The following is a 25,205-nucleotide window of genomic DNA, read 5'->3' on the forward strand; positions in this document are numbered from 1 at the left end:
AAAAAAAAGCTAATATTGCAGCAGTTTTACATAAATGTCATTGGTGGTGCCATAAAATAATTTCAAGAGCATATTAGACTTTATGTACAGATCTACTTCAACTTTTGTCTCACTTTAGTTTTAGAATTGATTTGAAGAGGAATGTATTTTCAAATTATTTTAAAAACAGTATTGTGTTTGCTGAAGTCTGGTCTTAAGCACCTAACGGTAATGCAGAGGAAGCTATAAGTAGCTTTTAAACCTGAAAATATGTAAGCAATAAAAATAAGGAGAAATTATCTTTGGTTCAAAAGCACTGTAGCATACTGATTGAAAGGGGTTTTTAAACTCTCATCTTAAAGTACAGTTGCATACGCAGGTTCCTACAGCCGCCTGTTCTCTCCATAGCTCCTGCTGCAGCTCTGAGCCGGGTAACGCCGCCGGAGCTCTGTGTGAACACGCAGACGGGTCCCCCCGTGCTGCTGGGCCGCTTCCTGGGGTGACTAGCTAGAGACCGGCCATACTCAACCGGATACATTAAGCTCGGATTCACCTGAGAGCTGTGAATGTTTCTTTTTCCAAATTTTAGGTATTTTGTTTTAGAGTAAGACTTGAGCTGTGTTGGTAGGCGAATGAGAGGCTGTCGTTTGCGACATGATGGGATTCTTGCTACCTGTGCTCCAGCGCTGCGAAGGAAAACTCTCCCCGCCTTTCCTCTCTGAGCGGCCTGCTGGTGCCACCTGCCCAGCCGGTGGAGGGAACGGAGAACGTGCCTTTGGGGGGCTTTGCTCTCCCTGTTCTTATGTGTGTGAACGCTGAAGGGGTAACGTGTGATTTGGTTTCAGGAGAGCTGACTAAGCATTTTTAATGGAGCATATGACTTCCACCTGAGCCAAAAACCAGTATTTGTTACACAGAATGTCATTTCTTTCCAGAACTAGATGTGCAGTGAGGTCTTTATTCATTTCTTCTTGTTACGAACTAGGCCAAGAGTTTCCAATTTTTTAAAATTTTCTTGCTTCTGTTCTGCAGTAGGACAATGTATCTGCACGAAGGAAGGTCTGGGGAGGGAAAAAAAGCAGGGTGCGTGTGAATTGTGGGAGCCTCTGGAATCAGAGGGGTTTTGCGACTAGAAGTTGCCTGGGGCAGGGATGAGGCCAGGTGTTATGGAGGAGGGCAGTGGCAAGGCAGCAAAAGGAGGAGGAGCAGGAAAGAGCCAGTTCTGAACTGAAATGCTGCTTTGCCCCAAGTGTCTGCTGAGAGGCCAGAAGACAGTCATGGTGGTGGGAGGATGAGAGAAACGGACTTGTCTCGGGGGCTGCCGGCAGCCGCAGACTTCTGATCCTTTTTCGTTCGTTGTTGGGTGGCCAGTGTCTTTTGGCCGCCACTTCATCAGCCTTTCCCTGACGGTTTTTCCTCTAGTTTAAGCAGTAACCCTATCTGTCTCAAAAGCATGTCTTTCTGTTTTATCTGAAGTCAGAAGCAATGTTTTTGTGAAGCCCTCAGACCATTTCAGAGCCTCTTTAATTGGATAGATTTGAAAAAGCACCCTTTTTTAGTAATAAATTTTTGAAATTCCTTTTCTTGAAAGACACGCTTTCACTCTTTCATCTTCCCACCTGTAAGAAAGTGTATTTTTCTTTCTCTTGCTCATCTTTCCCCCTTCACCTCCTGGGAAATAGGGATGAGAAAGGAAAGGAGAAAATAGGAAAAAAAAAAGAAAAAAGAAAGCAGTCCATTTTCTTTTCTCGTTTCATTGTGATTTGAAATGGAATATTTTTTTTTCTTTTTGTGAAAACTGGTTACATTTGAAGCTATTATTTTTTAGGAAAAAAAAAAAAGAAAAAACACAGTTTTGAAAAAACTTTTAGGTTCACCATTCTGTACTTAAAAGTTTACACATGAAGGCATTTGATAAAGCTATTGAACGCGTTGAAAATACTTACACGCTTTAGTTTTTCCTGCAGATTAAAAAAACCGAGCAAGTTTCAAAAATTCAAAAAGAGCAAATGCTGCTGAAACAGCATCAGCAAGTGTGGTGGCAAGAGCATAAAAGACTGAGTGAGAACAGGTAAGAGCTGAGGAATCTTAATGAGCCATTGTTAAAGAAATCCTTCAGTAGACAGAGGTTCTGGTGTGGATACTTGATTCAAGGGACGTTAAAAGGAGAAGGTGACAATACCTGAGCTGAAGATAACTTTCTGTGCAGGGTGTGAGAGTTTGTGATCTGTACTGAAAGGGGTCTGTAGACATGAAGAGAACATAAAGGGAGGGGAGGTACCTCTCCATGGTGATCTCATGGCTGTGTAGTTGACCTATCAACATCTGAAGAGCATGTATCTGTAGGAGTACCAGAAGTTTTCAGATACTTGTTAATTCCTTAGAGTGTGTGTCTGTAGATACACATATTGAGTTCACACTTATAACAGGGAATGTTAATATTGTTCTTGTCTATTAGCGTGCGTATTGTGTATACAGCAGATCAATGAGAACGTTTTTTGCTCAGAGGAGGGTTGCTTCCATACCATCTTCATGGCCAAGTCCTGCACTTCGTACCTTCCCATGCAAAGAATCCCCATTTTTACTTATTAAAATATTTGAGGTTTGTAATTCTTGAAAACTTGATGAATAAGAAATTAAATCTTCTGTAGAACTCATATTCATACCTTCCAGACAAAAAGCAGAAGCAGAAATAAAGACTTTTCTTGATGAAGGAAGCCGTAAACACAACTTTTTTTCGGAGATGAAGGACTTAGGTAAGAGTTTTTTATTCATTTCTTTATTATTTATTATAGTCAAAATTATCTTGATTATTTGTTTGAGTTTTTAAATCCCTGTCTTGACAGGCTTAGATTTAGAAAGCAGTGTTGTGTAATATTTTTTGTGTTTGAGAAAGCTTTGTTTCGTTTGAATGTAGAGCGTAAATTATCAAAGGAGCGGGATACATACCACACAGATACTGTCATTCCTATGTGGCAGCTGAAAGAGAGTTTGAAATTCAGGCTGTCTGAAATGCAGTGTTACCTTGCAGAAGAATCTTGTCTGAAGTCTAAGTTCAATCCAGTTGAGATGTTACAGCAGGTTGGTATCTTAACTTTATTTTTACGATTTATTGTCACCATATTTTTAGCATTTTAATTTATTTTTATGTAATACTTAGGATACTCTGAATGAGAGTTATGTTCTCAGTAACCTCTGTACTTGCTGAAGTGCAGATCTGCTTCACTAAAATCTGTAAAAGCATAACATTGTAGAATAAGAAATCAGACTGTTTCTAAATAAGAGCTTTCATATTATGACAAGATAAAGAAGTAACAGTAACATATTTCATGAAATAGATCAAATTTGTGAAGCAGCAACAGAAGGCAGTTTTCGAATTCCTTATCCTTGAATGTTTGGCTTTGGAAAGAGAGCTTGAAGACTACAAACCAGAAGTAAGCTTTTCCTTATAAGTTCAATTAGCAATTTTTTTTTGAGAGAAAGTATGATGGAGAGTAGTCTGCTGAGTAGCATTTTTTCACCACAGGCATTAGCGCATTCTTTTGAAGAGAAAAATGGACTTTTTCTTGAAGTTCCTTCAACACTACTGTCTTTGGAATGCCCCTATCCTGATTTGAAGACCTTAGTTACCATTGAATACCAAAAGCTTGCAAGTGAATACTGGTCTAAGCTTCAAGAGATTGATGAACAGTTAAAAGCTTTACATAGGTAAAGACATCGGTTTCTGGATTTCTTTCACTAGGTATAACATGAATAACTATAATATATTTTGTAACCTGTAGATCCTGCAGTTGCCTTTACCATGAGAGCTGGTTCTATTTTATGCAGTGCAGAGAGTAGTTGAGGCAGTGCTCAGCTCTCTGGGGTTAAATGGTCAGGAACTTTGCACAGCTGAGAGATTTGAGGCAGTCCTTTCAGTAGCTCTCATCTGAAATAAGAAGCAAAATGTTTTGTGAATTAAAGAACCAACAATCTGGTGTGCATCAAATGTCTTCATGTGCTTTTGTATGAATAGAAATGATTCTTTCTGAGTGCTAATTACACTACCAAATTTATGTCAGGAGAGTACAAACTTTCTCAGAATGTATTTCTAAAGCAGATATGTAGGTCCACTCTTCTCACAAATTTTGGATCACTGCAGTAATTCTCATCACAAAGAAATGTAAAAAATTATCTAGCTGATTCAGAGTAACTGAAAGGAGGAGAGATTTTTGTGTAAACGAAAAAGTTTATGGAAAGAACATCAATATTCATAATGATCTAGAGGTGTAGCATACCTGTATATTAATAGTATAAAGCTTAGCTTTTCTGCTGAGGCTGGCTTGAGTCCGGGAGATAATCAAGTTGCAGATATTGGAGCAGCCCTGACTTCTTTTTGCCATCTACTGATATTCTTCAGCCTGGGCAGAAGAAACCTGGGGAGAGCAGGAAAGTCCCTGATTTTCTCTGGTGAAACAGTCACACACTGCTTCTAAATCTCCCCCATTTTTCTATGTACGCTTATAGTGCAGCACTGAACTCTTCTACCACTGCTGCTGAATTAGTTTGGGGGGCTGAAACAGGTTTAAGATGTTGGGCGTCGTTGAAAGTGACGTTATAACCTACTTACCTTTTGCATAAGTTGTGTAGGTATTCTGTACCTGTTTGTATACATTACATTATACTGTAATGTCCTGGCTATGATAAGATGATACTTATTAAAAATTGTTCTGATCTTTCCCATATTTATAGCATTCATTAAGCAGCAAGTGGCAAATTTACAGCAGTTCCTTTCCTGCTGTCTCTGATACTTTGTTACAGTTGCTCTTACGGATAACTTTTAACAACCTCCATGAGAAAATCTGTGACAAATACTAGATCACTAAATATGTACAAAGGCTTTCTAGTGGTTTTAATTAGAATTGTGTTAAAGTTTATGATCAATGCACTTTTGGTGAAAATTCGCAAATCTAAGTCCCTTGATCCATGCAGCATGTGTGCTACTGAAAAATGGACAAACATCAATGTAGACAACAGATTCTATGAAATGGTTATAAAATCTACCGTGGTATTTTTATTGATCATATGCCAGGTTTGAATTGAGGTCCTGAGCTAGCTAATTTTGCACTGATAATTAAGTAACATCAAGACTTAAAGATAAAATACTATATTTGTAAAGGAAAGAAATTGCGTTGTGGGCATGAAAACACATGCTGTGGTACTTTGAAGGACTGAGTTATGATATCTAGATGGGAAAAAGAAAGTGATGTAGCTGGAAGAAACGGTGGTGGTAGTGGCAGCAATCTGCTGGTGGGGAGTAAGGGTAGGTTGTGCAGGACAATTTACCCGGTTTGGATCAGTGTATGCCAGTATTGTTAGCTGGGAATGTATGAAATCATAAATGAACCACCAGCAATTATCTTAGGCGTTTTATTTAAAGTTCATTCTTAGTCTTTTTTCATTTGCCTTCTGGTCTCCAAGTCTTTAATGTATTGCTTACTTATGTTTCTATGATTTTATCCACAACAACGTTAAAAATGTGTTTTCAATAAAAAGCAAGATTTTGTTCTTGTGGAATTGCTTACTACCAGGATCTGGGCTTTATAAAAGACACAACACTTTTTGTCACTTCTTACATTTATATTTGCTAATTTGCATGAAATTGTGTTATGAGTTTGCGAAGATACAGCCTTGTGATTTAAGTATTCTATAACTCATCAAGCTAACTTTGATCCAACTAACACAGATAATACTCTCAAAAATTGAGTGACATAGATTTTTGACCTTGGTGTGTATCCACTGTACTCTACGGATTAATATAGCCTTAATGAAGCCTTAGCAATTACAGTCACTGCTCTGTACCCAAAGATACCAAACATTCTCCTGCAAGGTATTTTTTTTCCCTCATTTTTGAACTTGAGAAGTTGCCCGGTATAGCAATATGATTATATGATAAGATGATAACTTAGTAACTTCATCTGAGGATTACTTGTCTGTCATTCTTCCTCTCGTGCCATATCCTTGAACGTACAGTAAAGGAACCTTAAATTAATACTAGTCTTCTGGCACCACACATCTCATTGTTTAACTGTTCAGACTGGAAGAGAAATTTGGAAAACGTATGTAGAATTTCCAAAGAACCAAAATCAGAATAAGATAATATTCTAGTCTGCTATATTCTCTGTGTGCGTTTCAGTCCTACTAGAAGGCACATTACAGTGTTTATTGCTTTTAGAAACTGAAGAGGATTTTGGTTTTTTTCAAGCACAATATAGGTTTATAATATTTTATAATCTAAATGTACTTCTTTTACTGCTGCTAAAACACAAATTTCTGTGTTTGGGAAATACTCTAGTCCTGAGTTATCCCACAAATTGTGGACTTGGAACTGATGTGTTTGTTATAGCTGATGGTTCTCTAAGTACTGCTATATTTTTGCCACAATTTCCGAGGATGTCTCAATTATTTAAATAACTGAAGAATGAATGCAGTATTGTGTATTCAGCACCGTATCCTCTGCAGCATCCTTTCAAATGAATGGGATATTAGGACTAAGTCGAGTAAATTTAGTTCCTCTTTTCAGACCTATTAACAGGATGTTTCTGGTATAACAACTGGCAGTGACATAATTAATAGGCAGGGAGGTTAACATCTCACTTGGTGGTATTGTTGCAGTCAGTACGTCTGCAGATTCAACAAGACAGCAGTGTATCAAGTATGCCTTGCTATTGCAAAGGCCGTGTGGGGATTACAGGGTGGAGAGGGTAGCTTCCCTTCTGCCTTGTTTATATTCTTTAGAACGCGCAAAGCCGGGGATTAATGCTGGGTAAATCTGTTTCAAAGGAAGCAGCTGCCTCAGGGTTGTTGAATGTAAGACAGTTGCTGTGTTTCAGTACTGTCTTCTGGTAGAATGATACATATAAGAGAAACAAGCACTACATTTAAAATTTGGGTCATGCATTCAGCCTTGTAAAAGTTTGTCAATGTCTTGACACTGAAGATGACTGATTTTACCTTAAATATTAATGTAAAATGTGTTAGCACTTTTCAAACTCATTTTAGATGAGGTCTTCCTTTCTGGAATTTTACAAAAGTTTAAGCGAGGTGACTTCTTGAATTCAGTCAGTCAGGATAATTTGAAATTCTCCGTGCATTTAACAGTTACGAATACACTGACCTGGATCATGCTGATTTTTGGGTGGTTGGTTCTTTTTTATTTGTGGCTTGGTTTTTGTTTTTGGGGGGGGTTTTTTGGCTATTTGTCTATGAACAGCTGACAAAATCTCAGCACAGCTGACAAATTTTGGCACAGCTGACAAATGCGGGCATTGGCAGTCAGTTTGTCCCTACTTACAATAAACTACTTGTAGCTCTGCCTGTAGCTGGCTGCTCTCCAGAGTATCTTCCACAAACCCTAATTTCTCCATCTTGTTCCTGAGTAGCGTAGAGATTCACTGTTAGCAGGCCTTAGAGGAATATAAAGTCAGAGGGAACCTTGAGAGATATGTGAGATACAGGAGGCAGAAACTGGTGCAACAACTGGTAAATCTGCCCATGTGCGCTGGAGGCAGAGGAGATCACCAGACTGGCCTTTGGATCACAGAATCTGAGAGTTTCCCTGCTCCCCAGATCATGGTGTAGTGACCGAGATGTATCTTACTCTGCCTTACTCTTCTTGTAGACAGATGATGTGTATTTGTTCACAAACATTTGCAGAAATATCCAAGGTAGATTGTTACAAAAGAGAATCTCAGCTCTTAGAACTGTCTCATTACTGTTGCTGACATAACGTGTTCAAACAGCACCATACCGAGGTGTATCAGGACTTGCAGAAGAGGATTACTGATTTCTTTCAGAAATTACAAGAGAGAGTTCAAAGTTAAACCCATAAAATAGTAAACAGTCTCTTAGGATGTATGGTACTCCCTCTGAGTAAAGCCTAGCAGGATTTTATGGTCATTCTTCTAATTAACAGATAAAATACTGGGGCTGGAAAGACAAGAATGCTAGGTGTTACCTTAAGGAAAAAAAAAATTGTACTCCCTTAGTTCAGTACCAGTAGGAGCAGTTGCAGTGAAAGAGGCTTAAATCATAGCAAGAATAACTAAGTTGTTCATTGAAGTTATTATTCAGGAATTCTATAACTCAGAATATCAAATTATGACACAGATTTTAAAATTAATAAATGAACCGATTTCATCAAAATGCTCCCTGTAGAGAAAAGTGAGGCGTTGAAAGCATTGCTTTGTGAGGATTAAGTTGCAAGACCTTTTTCTTAGAGGCAGTAAATGTTGCAGAAATAGCGCATCTTTCCGATACCACCTCTGTGTCAAAGCTCAGGTGCTCTTGCCTTTGGAGAACTGTCTGCTGTTCAAGATCTGCAGTGTGAAGGTTAGAGGACAGCCCTCGCATCTCGTTATTGTTAAGTTGCCACCACTCTGATCCTGGAATAATGATTCTGTGCTGAGAATGTTGTAGTAAGCTGAGTCTCTTCTGTTTCATGAAAGTCAGAGGATGAAGAATTGAAGCGAGGAGGGAAGAATCTCTGATCCCTAGCTGTCTCCAGAAAGATGGGTGAAGGTTAAATCCTGCTTAAGACCATCAGGGTAAAAATAAAGCCTATTAGTTTTTCTGAAGAAAACTGTGAAATAAATGCCATTAGGTAGGTGAAGATAAGTGGACCTCTCCAAATTTGTGCCAACTTGATGGCAAAGCATGCGACAGCAGAAAGTGCCAGTAGAGAGGAAAAAAGGTGAAATGCATGCCATCAAGAGATTGGGTTCTCTTGCCTGACAGGACATTACTTTGAAAATGTTTTGGTGACATGGGATATTGTGTCTTTGTGTTCTTGAGATTTGTCTGTAGGTGAAGCTTTCAAATTCTTAAAACAGACCTAGGGATATTTTCTTGTTTCTTCCTTCGGTGTCCCAGGATATATTGTACAATGGTGATAATACACCATGGTTTTACTGTACGATGTTTTTTAAAGAAAAGTTATATTAAACCGAATTACATAGAATTTTTTTAATACTTGTGTTCACTGTTCTTTTTTTAGAGATAATGCTAGATTGTATAATAAAATCTAGTTGAGTATTAATTGCATATGAGCATCTCAAAAAATCCTCTGCTGTTTCTGCCTGTGTGAGGATAAAGTTGTTCTAACATCTTACTGATGTTACAGCGGTACCAAAATACCGCTGCTGGCTCAGGGAGCCCAAGAGCTGCAAACAGCTGGAGGCTGCAGGAATTTGGTGGGGGGTAGAGTCACAGGACTGCCGCCTTTTCATTCGCCCTAGGCCTTTGGGCACCTTTGAAAGCAGGTCGCTAGGGCAGAGAGACCTTTTGCTCTGGCTCAGTGTTGCTGCTCGTATGTTACAGCTGACAATAAAAGCCCCACGTTAATCCTTTCAAGGCCAGGAGTTCAGATTGAGGGTAAAAATCCAAACCTCTGATACTGTTTTAGTTGTATGTTACTTCTTGCTACTGTAATTTTCTGAAATACGTGAATGCATACTGATTACTGCACCTCCTATTTTTAAAAATTTTGAATCTTATGCCTTGCTGATAAGTTTATGGCTGTCAGAAAATTGTTTTTAAACTAGTTCCTTATTTAGCTACATACGAGTATTATCACTTCATTACTTTCCTTTTGATAATTTATTTAGTGCGCAGAGGTAAAGACTAGTAGTCTTCTTCCTCTTTCACACTGGATTTTCCGTCTGGTGTGACTATTCATTAACTTCACGTATTTGAGAAACACTATCATTCCCCAAGAAAGAGCCAATTTCAAAAAGGAATAATTCACTCAAAAGATGGCAGGATAAATGGTCACAGTAGACGAGCAGTATAGGTTTGCTTTGTTTCGTTAAAGTAAATCTAAGTCTCTCAGCTCTGATCCAACATCCAGTGTACAGGTTCAGAATTGTCAGCCTACAGAAAGGTTAGGCCTTTGAAAGTAAACTAGAACCAAACTCCTCCTTTTCAAATGTGAAGTCATACTGGGGCTGATTGCTTTGCTTTTCTGTAGGAACATTGAATGGAAGAAAGAAGATCAGTGGGTTTTTCAGGCTGTTATCAATCAGTATCCAAAGGATCTTCGGAGGAGGAGGACTTTGTACCTTGACGTGCTGCAGAGATACCTTCCTCACAAATCTAAGCATGATCTGGTCAGTGTTGTTTTCAACATTAGATGAATTCTATAAATTCTTATATAAATCATGTAGTGAACTTTTTTTTTAAAATTTTAAAATGTCTTAATTATAAATCTTATTCTGCACAGCGAGGAAGGGATGTCCCTGTCTTCAAAATGCATGAGCTTGAAAACTTATCACTTCTTCAAAATAAGCGCTGTGGAGATTATATATTCCACATGCTCTTACAGCCAAATTAACAAAATTGGTTTGTTAGCATTGCTTTTGTTGTACAATTTTATAGTTAGGTCACGCTATTCTGCTTCTCTTGGTATTTTTATTTTTTATGCAGCTGTATAGCATTGTCGCACTGTCTAGGAATAGTTATTTTTAATTGGTCTGTGGCATATATATAGCAAGAAGAGTGGAAAGTTATCTCCTGCTCTCAGAGAGAGGCTACTTTTATATGCATAATGCCTTTCAAATTGATTGCAGATCCCTTTTACACTCCACAGTGAATAAGCACAAAGCAGCTAAGAGACCATTTCAAGGCCAGAACACTTCAGGATGTCACAAGGAAACTGAGTCTTTTTTTTATCTCTGCGTGTATTTTTAGACCCTCTACTTCCTTGTGTTTGAGGAGTGCTTAGTGCAAAGGAGTGACAGTAAAGTGATACTGATAATTACCACAGTTTCACCAAAAATAAAGTTGTTCTGGATTTCAGAACTTGCCTGTGAGAACTGGGCTAAATAATTGCGTGCTTTGTACAATGTAGATGTATTTTAAGCATAGCCATTATTAATGGGTCTCCCTATTTCTTTGAAGGTTCATTTAAAATTTTCAAATTCTAAACTTAAAAATCATAATTCTGCATTGAACTGGTATCTTTTAGTATATATGTTAGCATGACAAATACAGATGTGTTAAAACAGTTACATTAGAATAGTAATGCACTATTTTAGCACTTCTTGCTAAAAGTACTCAATATGTCTGAAGATTTATTGAAAGGACCTACTTGCATTTCATGTACCTTAGGGCAGGATGGGACCATTGCATTTAATTTATTCATATTACAAAAGCGTAGCTCAGGCACGGGCAGCGGGACACCAGGGTATTGAAATGCCGTATGGTACAGGCAAACAGGGAGAGGCTGGAGTGGTATCACCGCCTACCGACACCGGGAGACTGCAGCGTACCTGGCATCTGACAATCCTTTTGGGCCCTGAATTGCAGATTCTTTAGGAATGTGGGTGATATAATAATGAAACCAATTATATTTGCGGTTTGCAGAGATGTCTAGAATTATTTTATTAATGCATAGTTCTTAAACCTTTCTGAAATGCTTTACTTTTTTAGGTTGTTCATGAGAAAGCGTGGGATCATTACCGTTTCATTAAGAATCAGCGCAGAGTCTTACTATTAAATTGGGCTCAAGCTAGGGAAGCCTTTCTACTTAAGGCAGTGACGACTGTTGCGGAAGCCTCAGCTGCTCACGAGACAGAAGTAGTGTTGGCTGATAGCAGACAAAAGCAACAAGAGATTTGCGCTGATCTCAAGGCAAAGGTAGGTTCAGTTATAAATCTACCACATACAAATCTGTAACTGGTAAATTCAAATTGAAGTTACAGTGTTTAAGTGAGGAAAAACTAATTGAAGCTAGTTGTCACAATCCTGTTTTTACTGGCCTTATTTAATTGTTTTCTGCAGTTAGGGGAAAAAAGCAAACTATAATCTGTTGGCAGAGATCGGTATGTTTGTGAGGCTTGACTTGCAAATGGTTTTGAAGATGCTCTGTTTCATTACCAACAAGGATCCTTGTTAGTGTTTCAACCAGCTCTTGAACTTAGTTTATCTTTTTTATTTATTTATTTTTAATTAAGAATTTGCCTAGCACACTTCAGGCCTTACTCTGAGCTTCATACTATGGGTATAATCTTTATATAAACTGCAATCACATTTATTTTGATGGATTTTGAGCACCATCGAAGAGGTTGAACTGTATTTCAGTACTGAGAGAACAAGATTTGTGCTGCAGTTTACAACATGCAAGACTGTAAGCAAGCTAGAGGAGTAAAGGTCGGGCGTCACATTCCTTGGGTTCCTTTGTAACCTTGCAAATGACTAAATATTTGTGTGTTTCTGTTTCTTCCTCAACAAAGTGGGATTGATACCTATAATTTCTGAGGCTTACTTCATAATTGCTTTTAACACTAGAATCCTGAGCAGTGGAAGCTAAATGTTCCATTCATCATCACTACCACCAGTTTTTTTTAAGATTTATGCTAGTCTGTTTTCAGAGAAATAATTATCTTGTCTTCCTTTCTGCTTATTTTTAAGAATGCTTTCTAAGACCTGAAAAAATAGATCCCATAACTTGTTTGCCCTTGTTATGGAGGTTTTGCAATATTCTGAAAGATGATTTATGGTGTCAAGAGGTGAAAAAAGATAAAAATACCTGGAGGTTTTTGTTAAGAGAATAGAATAAAATAGGAGGAGCCCAGACAGAAGAGGAAAGTGTTATGATGTTGATGCCTAAGGCATTTGTAAGGGGAATCACATTTCTGGGCATGAAAGGCGTGCTAAGATTTGTTGAAAGTGCTCTCTGTGATTTTCCACTTGCACAGAAATTAACATCTGAAAGCATACATGACATCTTATTCTCACTTTGCCAACAACATCTCTGTTGAACCCTTATTTTGCAGTGAAATAGTGAACAGCTGATTTTGGTTTTCTACAAGTAGAAGAACATAGTAAAATCTGTACTATGATTAAGATTTTTTTACGTTGATGCTAGTGTTTCACTACAGTAATAATACAAAATCCTCCTTTCCTGTTCCTGCAGCTCTCTGAAGTTTTGAATCTAAACACTTGATGCTAGAAACTGGGCTCGACTAAGTGGGGAGTACCCCGTTTTAACTCCTGTGCCAGGCTTCCCTGGAGCCACACGGAGTAAGGAGCGGTTCTCTGGACTTGGGGTGGCGGGGGGAGGTGTATGTGGTTTGTTTTTTTGACCCAGGCCTCCCTTTCTGGAATTGCTGTATGTCTCTTATCTGCACGATTAGAGGTGGAAGGGCCATTTATTCCAGAACTGTGAGTTTTGAGTCTTCCCCTGCACCTGCGCGCCCCCCCCCCCCCCCCCAAGATATGGTTTAGTAGCTGTGGCAGCAATGGTAGTGGGAAGACGGTTGGACTAGATGATCTTATAGGTCCCGTCCAACCGTGTGATTCTATGATTCTATGATTCTAAGCAAAGGTTGGAGTACTTATGTTTTCTCCATGTAGCTTAAGATTCTCACTGGTGCGCTTAATGTTGTCTGAAAGTTTTTCGGGTTCTGACCTCTTGTTCCCAGTAACCTGGAACTGTTTGAAACTTAAACCTATTAGGCCTACACTTCTCAAGGGTTGCTTTCAAAGTGCCTTTGTTAAAGTGCTGAACGATTGATCAAAACCAATTCACCTGTTTCCCAGACAAGAGGAATGAAAAAGGTACTTTTTTTTTTTTTTTTCATTAAAGAAGGAGATCATTGTGACCTTGTTTTGATCAGCTCTACAGCTAGAGGACGGAAGTTGAAATTGCGCAAGGAGCTAGGTGATTTTAAAAGAAACTACTCTGAATGTATCCTGGGTTTTCGTTTGGATTCAATGGGTATATGCATTTGAGAACTAATACTGTACCCAGTTAGAGTTCATGTCACAGACTTGTCTTTCTACACTTCTGAAGTGTGCAGCTACAGAATGTTACGCGGTGCAAAGTGGCTGTTGGCAGCTATCAGGTAAAAAGTAACTCTCAGTCTAGTGAGTTAATTTCCACTGATAAAAACCCATCCTGAGGAGGATCCATAGAGATGGAAATCAGGGATTAGGGCTGTTCTCCCACTTTTTCTTTTTGGCCGTTAATTGACTTTTTTGCATTTCAGTGAGTTTAGCTTAAGGAAATCTTACTTGAATCACTTTGTCCGAGGGAAAGTGTGGTTGCTATAGTGGTTTAGCCCTATAGTAAACTCTAGGCATTCTTGTGAAGAGTTTGTATCGTGGATGTGAGAGATAGATCTGCTTCATTGCACCAGCGGGTTTCAGAGGAAATCATAGCATTTATATGTCTATTTACCTCGGCTGTAAAATGAAGTTATGACATGCACAGGCTGTAAGATATGTAAGCCGTTCCAGAAGTGCAAAGGATCGTTAGATCATTTTGCAGACAGACTATGCAGAAATACATTAAGATCAAACCGGATGTTTAAGCAGCCATTAATGATGGAGTAGAAGAGTAGACTCTGAATATGACACCTTTCATTTGACTTCCAGTCAGTAAACCATTTAGCCTGATTTACTCATTTGGTTTAAAACGGGGATATTTTTGTAAATTTCTATGCTACTTTGAGTTTGCGGGGTTTTTCAAGTTTTTTCTTTCTCTGTGTGTGAAAATAGGTTTTTGCTTAATTGTAGTACAGATTGGGCAATGCAAATGAAATGAGAATACTGCAATAACCACGTGATATCTGCTAACTTGCATATATTTCTTTTCATCTGTCAACAGCAAACCAAAGGCTTAGCAAACAGACTAAAGAATACATTATTTAAAGCTGGTTTAAATGCACTAGAAGCAACTTGCCATCAGTAAGACTCGAGGCCTTGTGACTGATAAGAAGCGATAACAATTAAAAAGTAAGGCAGCAGAGAAGTTAAATTAGTGTTTATAGCAGTTTTTACTTGGGGAAAAGACTTTCAATTTCTTATTCCATGTTCCATCTCACAGAAGATCAATGTGTGTCCTTAACAGAAATCAGACTCTCTAAGGAGGAATTGTGAAACGAATCAAGAAGCTCAGGTGAAATAATGAGGGCCATATGGTAGTCATCTGAATGAAATAAAGTGTGAAATAGATACTACTAGTGAGGATATACTGTAGATTCTTAAAGAGGAAATGGTTCTGGTACATCTCTTTAACATCGCTGTTCACCATGGGGAAGCAAACAGAACAAAAACATGGAGAGCTTGCACTTCCAATAAGTGATCAAGAACCACTCATATTTGGTATGCTATTTTATACTGCGTGGATTTAACCCCTTTCAGGGTTCTGTAGCAGATGCTGTGTAAAAAAAAAAAAAATTATCTTTCCTCTTTCTAAACAACATAGAGGAAGAAATTCTTTTATGTCACAAAGTAGTTAAGTAATGAAGCGGGAGAGCGATATTTTTAAGAGGGTTAGTAGGGTGCTGCTTCACAGCTGGTGTTTGAAGGATTGCAGTAATACATCTGGAAATTTAGTCAAGGTATCTGCATGCATTAAAAATATTATTTTTCTCTTGAATTTATCTTAAAATATTTATAATCCAGTACTTTCCATCATCCTTTAAAACAATTTTAAAAGGACACTCAAGAGAAGACCTGCAGCAGTAGACAAAAGGATAGTGGAATCCTCTCTGTATGATACACAGGGTGGGCTTTTTCTTCTCTAGCATAAAGCTGTGAGCCTACCTGCCTTTAAATACTTTCTTTTTTTCTTTTTTTTTTTCTTTTTTTTTTTTATATATTCCAAGATTAATCCTTACTGCAGTGCTAAAACCTCTTGAAACACATTGTGAATTTTTGGAAAGCAACTCTTGCATTCCTTATCCTGGCAGAAATTAAGTTAAATTAATTTCTGAAGGGAAAGAGTTGGGGGAATTAACTGGGATCTTGCAAATCATTCAAAGCGTGTTACATAGATTGCCTTCCTTCTCCCTTCTTGTATAAGGAGAAAAAAGGATGCATCAGTAAATTCAGGGGAAAAGAGTTGTATCTCCCAACTCAGCATGTAGTCAAGTCACTGATTTGAGTGATTTCACCGCCATGGAAGACCGACATTGAAATATTACAACTGAATGTAAAAAAAAAAAAAAAAATAAAACAAAACCCAAACCTGGATAGGTATCAAATCTAGTACTTTGACCACAATCTGATGATTTTGCAGGAAACTTAAAAAAAAAAAATATTAAATAGTAGGACATTTGAAAGAAGAGTTTTCTTTTTCAGAAGCATTGTCTTCACCAACTGAGGTGGCCTGTTCACTTGTTGGGTATAAGATATACAAGGAAGTTTTAATAACCTACGTTTTAAATACAGGTATTCATTAAGGAAGGATATGGTGAACTTAAGAGTTGTAGGATGCTATGGTATTTCTCCAAAGTGGATGTGAGCAAATATCTCAGATTTGAAAATTCACCAAAGGTGCGCCAACTCTGACTCAGTAGTATGTTTTTAATCCAGAGCTAATAAACCTGGATGTATTAGTTTGAGGTCAGCACAGCATTGATGAATTGCGTGGCTTTTGTCAGATAAAGCTCATATGCAGTAAGCTTGAAGCACACGCAGAGATTGCCTCTGCACATTTTCCTTACTTTTCCTTTCACTCCTCCTCTTTTCCCCTCATTTCCCTATACCACGTGTTCTACCACATGGTGTTGTAATTTCTGAACCTGTCAACCTCTCTGTTGAAATCTTCCCACAATGTTTTTGCTTGCACTACTTCTATCTCAAGTATTGACGACTAAGCTATGTTGCAAGTGAAGAGGGTACACTGCTGGTAATGAAAGTCACCTTTTAACGAGTTTTCCATGTTAATCTTCTAGTGATCTCAGTTGGACTGTGCTCTTCGGCCAGTTCTATAGCAGATAAAAAGTAATTACCTTCTATTGTGCGTGGAAATAGGAAGTTTGCCAAATTTATTAAATCATCATTATTGATTGGATGATGTGTCCATTAGGAACTGAACTCAGGAATATCCTTACTGAAGACCTGATGTTGCAATCTTGTAATTCCTTTAGCCCATAACGTTTTATCACTTAATCACCTTTTACATATGTTTTGTTTAATTCTGGTTTTCAGGACACACTACAAATGCATAGCTCTAAAACAACCTTTTCTCTGTAAACACAATTCTTTAGGTCACCAGCTTATTCTGAGGCTGTAGTCCTTATCTTAAAAACATGAAGGGAAAATGTCGTGGCTGACATGGTTTGAATCCAAACATGCAAGTGAGAGACATTTTTTCCCCTCTGTGACTTGCGGCTTCCATCTGGAAGAATGAAGAGGTATCTCTGATTTACCATAAATGGGATAACTCTCAATTCCATGTTCAGTGAAAAGCTGGGCAGATAAGATGATGATGATGCAATGAAGTTGGGAAGGAGGGTAAGAAAGGAGAGGAGCTAGTTCTGGCAAGAGAAGTAGATCAGTCTGCTTATCTGAACTGTGGCCATTTCTTGCTATGCTTTTGGACTCTGATTCCAAGCTTCCCCTTTCTTTTGCACTTCATCTGAGCGCAGTGTAAGTAGCTAGGAAAGCCATAGATGACCTAGAGGGCTCTAGCCTGAATAATCCTATGGAAAGGGAGTGGATGTGGGTTCCCGTGCAATTTGGTGCTCATCCTTGCCAGAGCTTATTTCATGGTTCTGAATGACTACTTAGGCTTTATCTGGACAAGCAAAAAAGCTGCTGAACTTCTGTGTTTTGCACAGACACGACACATGACACGCACAATGTAACACTAAGCTCGGGTAGTCTCTGCTATCCCACCTGTGAAACATGAGATAATGCTTCATGGCTATTACTTGTTGGGATTTCCTACCCACTTTGCAGAACAGCCAGTGGGAACTGTGGAACAAGTGTGTAGATGCATTCTGTGATTCCTTGTCTTATGCTTAGGATTTTTTTTTTTTTTATACTGAATTCCTTTAAATAGGGTTTCAATCTCTAGTCATCTTGTAATCACACTTCAACACTTCTGACCATGCAACTGTGACTGCTGCAGCCGCTATTGCTTTCAGTTGCATGGTGACACCACCATGAAAACGCTGGTTCTTCCACCAGTGCTGGAATAGAGTTCTGTTGCGTGCTTCCTCAACTTACTCAAATTTTGTGGTACTTCTTTTGCTATGTAGCATCTTCATTTGTGCAGTTATATTTCTTGAAGACACCCTCTAAGAACACCTGGAAAAAATTTTAGTCAGTTGTGAACAGTTTGAAGAAGAAAAAAACCTACAAGCCATAATAAAAAGCGTATGCAGAAATGTTCAGAGATTAATAAAGCTCTGGGAGATTCTGAAAGTGTATTGGGATTGGGTTATTTGATAAGGTTGAAAGAGTGAACTAGAGAGAATCAGAATGCAGATATCAGGATTTTCTTTTCATGCCTTGAGTTTTGCCAAACAGTACTGACTTTATCACACAATTACTGGGAATTTTTACTTAGAGTTTGAATTCCAGCAGCTTATTACGTCTGTGTAGCACAGTGTAGCCAGCGAGAATACTGCTCTGGAGCTCTGTGTAGTCACTTTGTGCCACTGTTCCTCCCAGTCATTTTATGTTCTTCTGGCTTGTAGTGTGTTTTTGCCTCTGTTTTCAAAGGTTAGTTTTACTCCTTGCATAACCTTTACATGCAGACCCTCCCTAGATGAGTCCTGAGCACAGTTGTCCTGAGGTGGTTCTTATACCCAATCTAAACCTACCCTCTTGCAGTTTAAAGCCATCACCCCTTGTCCTATCATTACATGCCCTTGTCCCAGGTCGCTCCCCATCTTTCGTGCAGCCCCCTTTAGGCACTGGGAGGCCGCTGTAAGGTCTGCCTGGAGCCTCCTCTTCTCCAGGCTGAACAGCCCCAGCTCTCTCAGCCTGTGCTCATAGGAAAGGTGCTCCAGCCCTCTGCCATGGAAAGCATCTCCATTCTCAAGGAAAATTGTTTTGTCATTAGGAGATGTCTCTGTAGCAGTAAGTACATGGTAAATACTTTTTTACTTTTCAGATGTTAGCGTGAAAGAACTAGTTTATTACTTCAATTAGTTTGTAGTGTACTTTACGTTATTGTAATATGCAATATTGAAATAATGAACTGAAAATAGGTATGTATGCATTCTGTTCAGTACAGCAACTTAATAATTCACTTGGCAAAAGCTCCTCTAATAATACATGAACTGTGAAATGTACTTGAAATGCTGGTTGTAATTAAAAACTTTCAGAACTTAATGTTGGCAGTGCTCGTACTGCTGAAATGTAAGCTCCTTTGTGAAATAGGCAATAGGGATCCACTTTTCAGTGTATTTTCAATATTAGTTTAACTACTAGAATTTTTTTTTAATATTTAAACAGAACATTTACTGTTGACACAGTAAACTCTACCCTTCTGATTTTGTACTTGTAGGAATGAAAGAACACAATCAAGAACACATTAATATTTTTGTGTGTGTGTGCATTCTGTGGTCCCAGATTACTGCCTTGCTGAATCAGAATTATTGAGGATTTTTTTTGTTCTTCAGATCTGCACGACACTACCTTTGGAGGAAAAACCTGATGAATAAAGTGGGTTTCCTTGAAAAGCTTAAATGCTGAAAACTGAACTTCAGGTAGTCACTTTTAAACAGCCAAATACTGAAAGTATTGAAATGCACGCCATGGAGATTCCTCTGCTGTTATTCTCTGTTCACTGCCTGCCCGTTGCTGTTGTTTGCAGCAGTGCCCAGAAGCTCTCGGGTAGGACTGGGTTCCCACAGGGCTGCGTGGCGTGCAAACTGGCGGTGAAGTGCCGTTTGCAAGGGAAATACCAATGCAGGCTGGGTTTCCCTACGAGGCAGTCCACTGTATCCTTTGTTGTCATGTGTGAAGCTAGCCTAGCCCCTAATTGTTGAGCCTGTGACAGTATGGACAGGGGACTGCTTTGGGAATCTTGTCGTTCTGGCCCCCGCCATCGCTCTGCCCGGAGAAGGTCCCCTTCCCAGGCAGGCTGGCCCACGGCATTAGGTGAGGCGATGGGACCAGAGCTGCTCTCTAGCAGAGAGATGTTTTAGTGTTCGAATGTGATTTAAAAAGTGAAATACAGTGACACTTGAATCAACTGATTAATTCCTATTTTTTTTGGTATTTATTACATAATAAACCACTCTAATTTAGCTCAGCTCTGTTAAGAACCTTTTATCCTCTCTGACTGTAAGTCTCCGTGTGGGGAAGACATGGCATAATGCCAGCCTACTGAATCACATTTTATACATATTTTGCAAACAGTGCTTTTCTGTTTTTTACCAATTTTTCCTTTTTTTGTTGCAATTATTAATCGTTTTTTTAAAGGAGGTGACTCCTCTTTTGCCTTAATGAAAAGGCATGGATTAGGTGAACGTGGGAGGGGCAGGAATGATATAAACTAACTCCATATGCTGCCTACAGAAAAGAATAAATGGGTATTGTTGGAAAGTATAATACAATGAAACTTTCCTTCCTTTTGTCGTCCTCATTAGCCGTTTTCTTGATTGGCAATGGGCTCATGCCTTCAAAAAAACCCTAACTAGATAGATGTGGGAAGCAGATTCTCTCCAGGGAGTGAATGGGTGTGTCTCGTAGTGATTTAGGGCATTGCAGAAGGTCGTGGAGGTGTGCACTGAATTATTGGCGCATCAGTTTTGACTGGGGAACCTCATTGCATGATTAATGTTTTGTCAGCCAAGTGAAGTTATATTTGATGCTTGGTTATGCTCGCTTATTTGTATGAAACGTGTTGAAAATCTAGATTGTGCCCCACTACTGATTTCTGCCTTGAATCAAAGGGCTTTAACAGAAGAGCTATGTGAAAATACCGAAGGAAAGTGATTGTGGCCTGTCACAAGATTGGTGCGTAATGTAAGCCATGCGAACAACTGCTAATTAAAATGAACGAATAAGGAGAGTTGAGGTGATTTTAGACTAGGTTGGTATCTGTGTCTGCTTACTGCCTTATTGTGGTGTGCTTTCCTTCAATCGGCTGTCATCTTGCCAGACTCTCTGCTGGGCCACTTCTGTTCTCATCATCCCTTTCCATTCAGTAGCGCCCTGACGTACCAGTTAACTGCGCCTTTGAGACCAGTTTAATGGATTCACCGTGCTAACTAATGGCTGCAATCAAACAACTGAAAAAGATCCCTGGTTAATAGGTAAATTAATATCTAGAGAAGAACATTAAAGGGTCAAGAGGGTCCTCAGACTTGGAGGGAACTGAACCTGCATCATGTCATAAGCCCGCTTACATTGGCATGTATCTCATTGTTGAAGAGAGTCTGAAAGGAGTGTGAAGCAGGATACTGGAAAATAAAAGCTTAAAAAAAAGCAGGTTTTTTTCTTTCTTAGTTTGACTGTTGCCTCATTTCAGTTCAGAAAACCTCAGTGGTGTCATTACAGAAGTTTAAAGTTCCTTTGAATGCTTCCGCAGTTTATTCTAGCTCCAATCCGAGTAGACTTTTAGCAGATTTCATTCATGTTTTTGTTAGATTTTAAAGCTTTGTGCATATGTTTTTGCTTCGCCCTGTTTCAAAAGTGAGGTAGAAATGATTGTTCTTCTGCATTCATTTTTGAAACATTCCTTTTTACTTTATTAGTTGTCCTGGTTCTGGCCAGGATAGAGTTAATATTTACCTGAGCTGGGTGGAGAACTGAAGCTGGTAGCCCCTATGGCTGGGATAGTTAACTAATTAGCTAACAGCTGGGGTTAATTTACCCAAATTAGCCAAAGGGCTATTCCATCCCATCTGACATCATGCTCAGTATATAAGTGAGGAGGGTGCTGAAGGGAGGCCCTCCTAGTTGGAAGAGACTGGATGTAGAGATCTGTTGTGAGCTATTATACTGTATTTGTGTTCCATCACTCTATTGTTTTCTTCTGTCATTACTGTTAAATTTACTTTTTGTTCAATCTCAACCCGCGTGTTTGGTTTTTTTTTTCCCTGGTTTTCTTTTGTTTGTCAAATCTCCTCCTATTCTCTCGGAGAGTGGGGGGAGTGAGAGAGAGACTGCGTAGTCTGGTCCCCGTTGGGGCTGAACTACGACATTAGTGTAGCAAGCGAAGGGTAACTGAAGCAATTCAGCCTTTTATTTTAGATTTTTAAACTGCTAAAATGCATGAGCAGGCTGCTGTCAAAATTGCTAAATAAAATTTTCTATTTAGACAGAGACCTTGAGTTACAAATTTCACAATGTGGGGGGGTTTCATTCAGGTATTACAGCTGACCTCCAGAAAATAGGGTCTCTTGAAAATTGACACCTTCTCTCTAGAAACGTCCTTGCTGCTAGTATGGTCATCTCATGTAATCCTCATTCTATTTTTGTTGTTGTTCCACATTTCTCTTTAGATGGGTGGTTTGAAGTTATAATTGGCTGTTTTCATTACGTTCTTTTGCTGACACTTCCTTTGGAACTTGCATGCTTTAGGATGCAAGCTGCTATGGATTTCTTTGCCCACCTGATGCTATTCTTATTCTTGTATGGCCTAGAACAGACCAGTTTGTCTTTCTCTCTGCCTGAGACAGCCCCAAACCTGCTGGCTTCCTCTGGAGGATCCATCAAATAAACCTCTGCTATGTAACAATTTTCTGCTTAAATCCTTGTTTATCCATTTCCATTATTGCCAAGCCAAGCGAGCTGCTTAGACCCCATCTGGTGCTGAATTTATCATCGCTGCTCTTTACAACACCGAGATGAATCGGGGATCCACGCCGGTGGAGAGCAGTGTGCTTGAGAACACTGAAAATAAGTCACTACCCGTTACCAGTTACTGAGGAGAGTTGTCTTGTTTAACCAACACAGTGTGTCAGGAACATGTCAAGAATGGATTTTTGGCATGTTGAGCTAAGTGATCTGTCCTGTCCCCAACGCATTTCGGACAGAAGTGTGGCAGGTGCTGAGGAGCCGGTCCCTGTCCCGCTCCTGCACGCGCTTTGCCAGCGGTCTGGAAAGCGACCAGGCAGCTGAGCTGCAGCGGGTGAGTGGGATGTCAGGTATACGAGACCATTATAGGCACTGGTCACAGCTCGTGAACAAGTGGCAGGGATCCTAGGCTAATTTTGCACAGTTTGAAAGCTGACAAAAGGTTAAGTCTGTCACTGGAGTCTGTTGATTTCCACAGAGTCCTGGTTGGAAGCGATGTGCTGTTTCGGAAATGCCTTAGGGATGCAAGTGGACTCTGGTCTGCTCCTGTTGGTCTCCATTCATTCATAGGTTTGTCAAGAAGCTTACATGTTCTAGAAAGTCTAAGTGCTGAAGGGGAATTTAAGATCTGATATTACTAAGATGTTTTTTTCAATTTTGCCTGAAGTGTTTTCATATGATTTTATTGTGTATGAATGCCAGTCAGTTGCGAATTGCTCATTAACATGTGGAAAGGTGGTGCTTACCACATGGTTATGTATTGATGATAAGGTTACAAATCTTAGTTTGCAAATGGATTACATGGGTTTCCTTCCCAGTCTGTTTGGCAGGATTGCAGTATTACACAAGCCTTCTGCAGGAGTGAGTTTTCAACTGTTTCTTCCAGGTTCTACAGTGGAAAGCACAGCAGGAAGAGGCTGCTAAACTGGAATCTGCTGTAGCTGCCAGAAGAAAAGAAAAGCAAGATGAGAAAGAAAGGCTACAGAAAGAACAGGAAATGATTCGTAGAGCTCAGGAGAAAGAGAAAGTATGAGAAAATCTTATACCTTTTTGAAATTGTTAGTGTGTACAATTGCCTTTAAAATCTTTAACTGATGTCACTACCTTGTATTCTTGTAAAATGTTAAGCACTAGTATAGAGATGAGCAAATGGTTAGTTGAGTCTTGCTGCTGTCTATTTTAGCTTTAAAGCAGCCTGATCTTGCACACTAGTTGTGTCACTTCATTATGTTTCTAAAAAGAAAAGAAGGGTACGTGACTATCTCCGTGTCACAAAGAATCAGCACAGAGGCACTGCTGGATTTCTAACTCTTACAGATTCGAGCATTTTAGCAATGTGGTGAAGACTATGAAAGCTTCCACTGCTGCAGTTAAGTATGCTGCAATGCAGCAAATGAGCATTCCGGTATATTGTCTGCAGGATAGCACGCTGCACTTTGCTGCACAAGCACCTTCAGAGCGGGCCTGGAGCACGACGGCTATATTAATCATTTCAGGATATCAGAAGTCTATCTGACATTCTTCTGAGTGCTTATGTGGTGACTACTTGGGAAATGGCATAAGTCTGAACTTCAACTTATTAGAAAAATCAGAAATCCCCTATAGCAAATGTAATGCTTTTAGAAAATCAGACTGTTATCACATGTGTGTTTGTGTTGACTGTTTTATTGAAATGATATGGCAAAAATCCAGGAGGTTGTTCTGTTAGAACTTTGCCTCTTTTTCTGATTCTTTTTTACACTGAAATCTGGCGTGCTTACAGTCCAACTCACCTGTGGCATATTTTTTAAAACTGCAGAATTATTTCTGGAAAAAATCAGTCAGAGAATGTAATAGATTCTTATTGCTTTGTCTTTCAGAGGCTCACAAGCAAATAGTCTCTTTTACGGGACTACTCGTGCTAACGTGTTTGTAAGAAGGGTGCTGCTCTTGCTGTGCTGTGCTCTTGTAAAAGCTGTGCTCCTGTAACATGCAGTCAGCCGTGTTTCTAACTCTGCTCCTAAACCGTTCCAAACAGAGTATTTTCACAGTGCATATGAAGGCTTTAGTGACATCAGAGTGTGTCACACTACAGGAAGCTTATGCAAAAGAAGGAAGAAAACCAAATCTTTATATAAGTTATTATATTTTCTGTTTAGATTTTGCCTTCTTGTGTATATCTGCCACATTCCTGTGTGACATATCTTACTGAGAGCAAACATTTACTGATGGGACTACAACACGACCAGTCAGACATCCTGGAATTTGATGGACTCTTGTGTCGGTAGCGGTGTCTATTGTAGTGACGTTCCTTGCAGGCAAAAGAAAAGCAAACACAAAACTATCCATACTCACAGCAATTGATTAAATTGTTGCTGAAACAATTTACAATGCTACTAAAAGCAGAAAAGAAATTATAGCAGAGCAAAATAAATGACTTGCAGGCAGGTGAAGCTGCCTGCCTTAGCAGAAGAATGAAAATAAAGTCCTACGCTACTTGGAATTTGCCTATCAATTTTTATAGCACTCAAATATCTTTTCCTTGCTTTGTCCAAAGAAATATGTCTTCATGCTGTGTCAAACAGGTCAAGAGCAGGGGCTCTTGCTGGGTTATTGTATTCCTGGTGGTAGTTTGCGTAACCATTGAATTTGGTTATATCCAAACTCCGCAAAGAAGCACTGGCCTGAAAGTACTACCTGGAGAAGAGAAGCGGAAG

At 39.2% G+C, this 25,205-nt stretch overlaps 1 protein-coding gene across 3 annotated transcripts in view; it reads left to right on the forward strand.

The window, feature by feature from the left end:
* The window catches only part of CCDC148 (coiled-coil domain containing 148), a 64,850-nt gene that overhangs the window by 22,939 nt on the left and 16,706 nt on the right, over positions 1–25,205 (forward strand). For all 3 annotated transcript variants that reach the window (XM_086751051.1, XM_086751050.1, XM_086751052.1), the window contains 8 exons: positions 1,947–2,050; positions 2,653–2,735; positions 2,897–3,060; positions 3,318–3,413; positions 3,506–3,687; positions 9,986–10,124; positions 11,446–11,652; positions 23,396–23,536. In XM_086751051.1, the coding sequence (XP_086607177.1) occupies positions 1,947–2,050; positions 2,653–2,735; positions 2,897–3,060; positions 3,318–3,413; positions 3,506–3,687; positions 9,986–10,124; positions 11,446–11,652; positions 23,396–23,536 (1,116 nt within the window). The remainder of the gene's footprint in view (positions 1–1,946; positions 2,051–2,652; positions 2,736–2,896; positions 3,061–3,317; positions 3,414–3,505; positions 3,688–9,985; positions 10,125–11,445; positions 11,653–23,395; positions 23,537–25,205) is intronic.

Source organism: Chlamydotis macqueenii, chromosome 6, assembly GCF_036417535.1.
Source record: "Chlamydotis macqueenii isolate bChlMac1 chromosome 6, bChlMac1.mat, whole genome shotgun sequence".
Taxonomy (NCBI): domain Eukaryota; kingdom Metazoa; phylum Chordata; class Aves; order Otidiformes; family Otididae; genus Chlamydotis; species Chlamydotis macqueenii.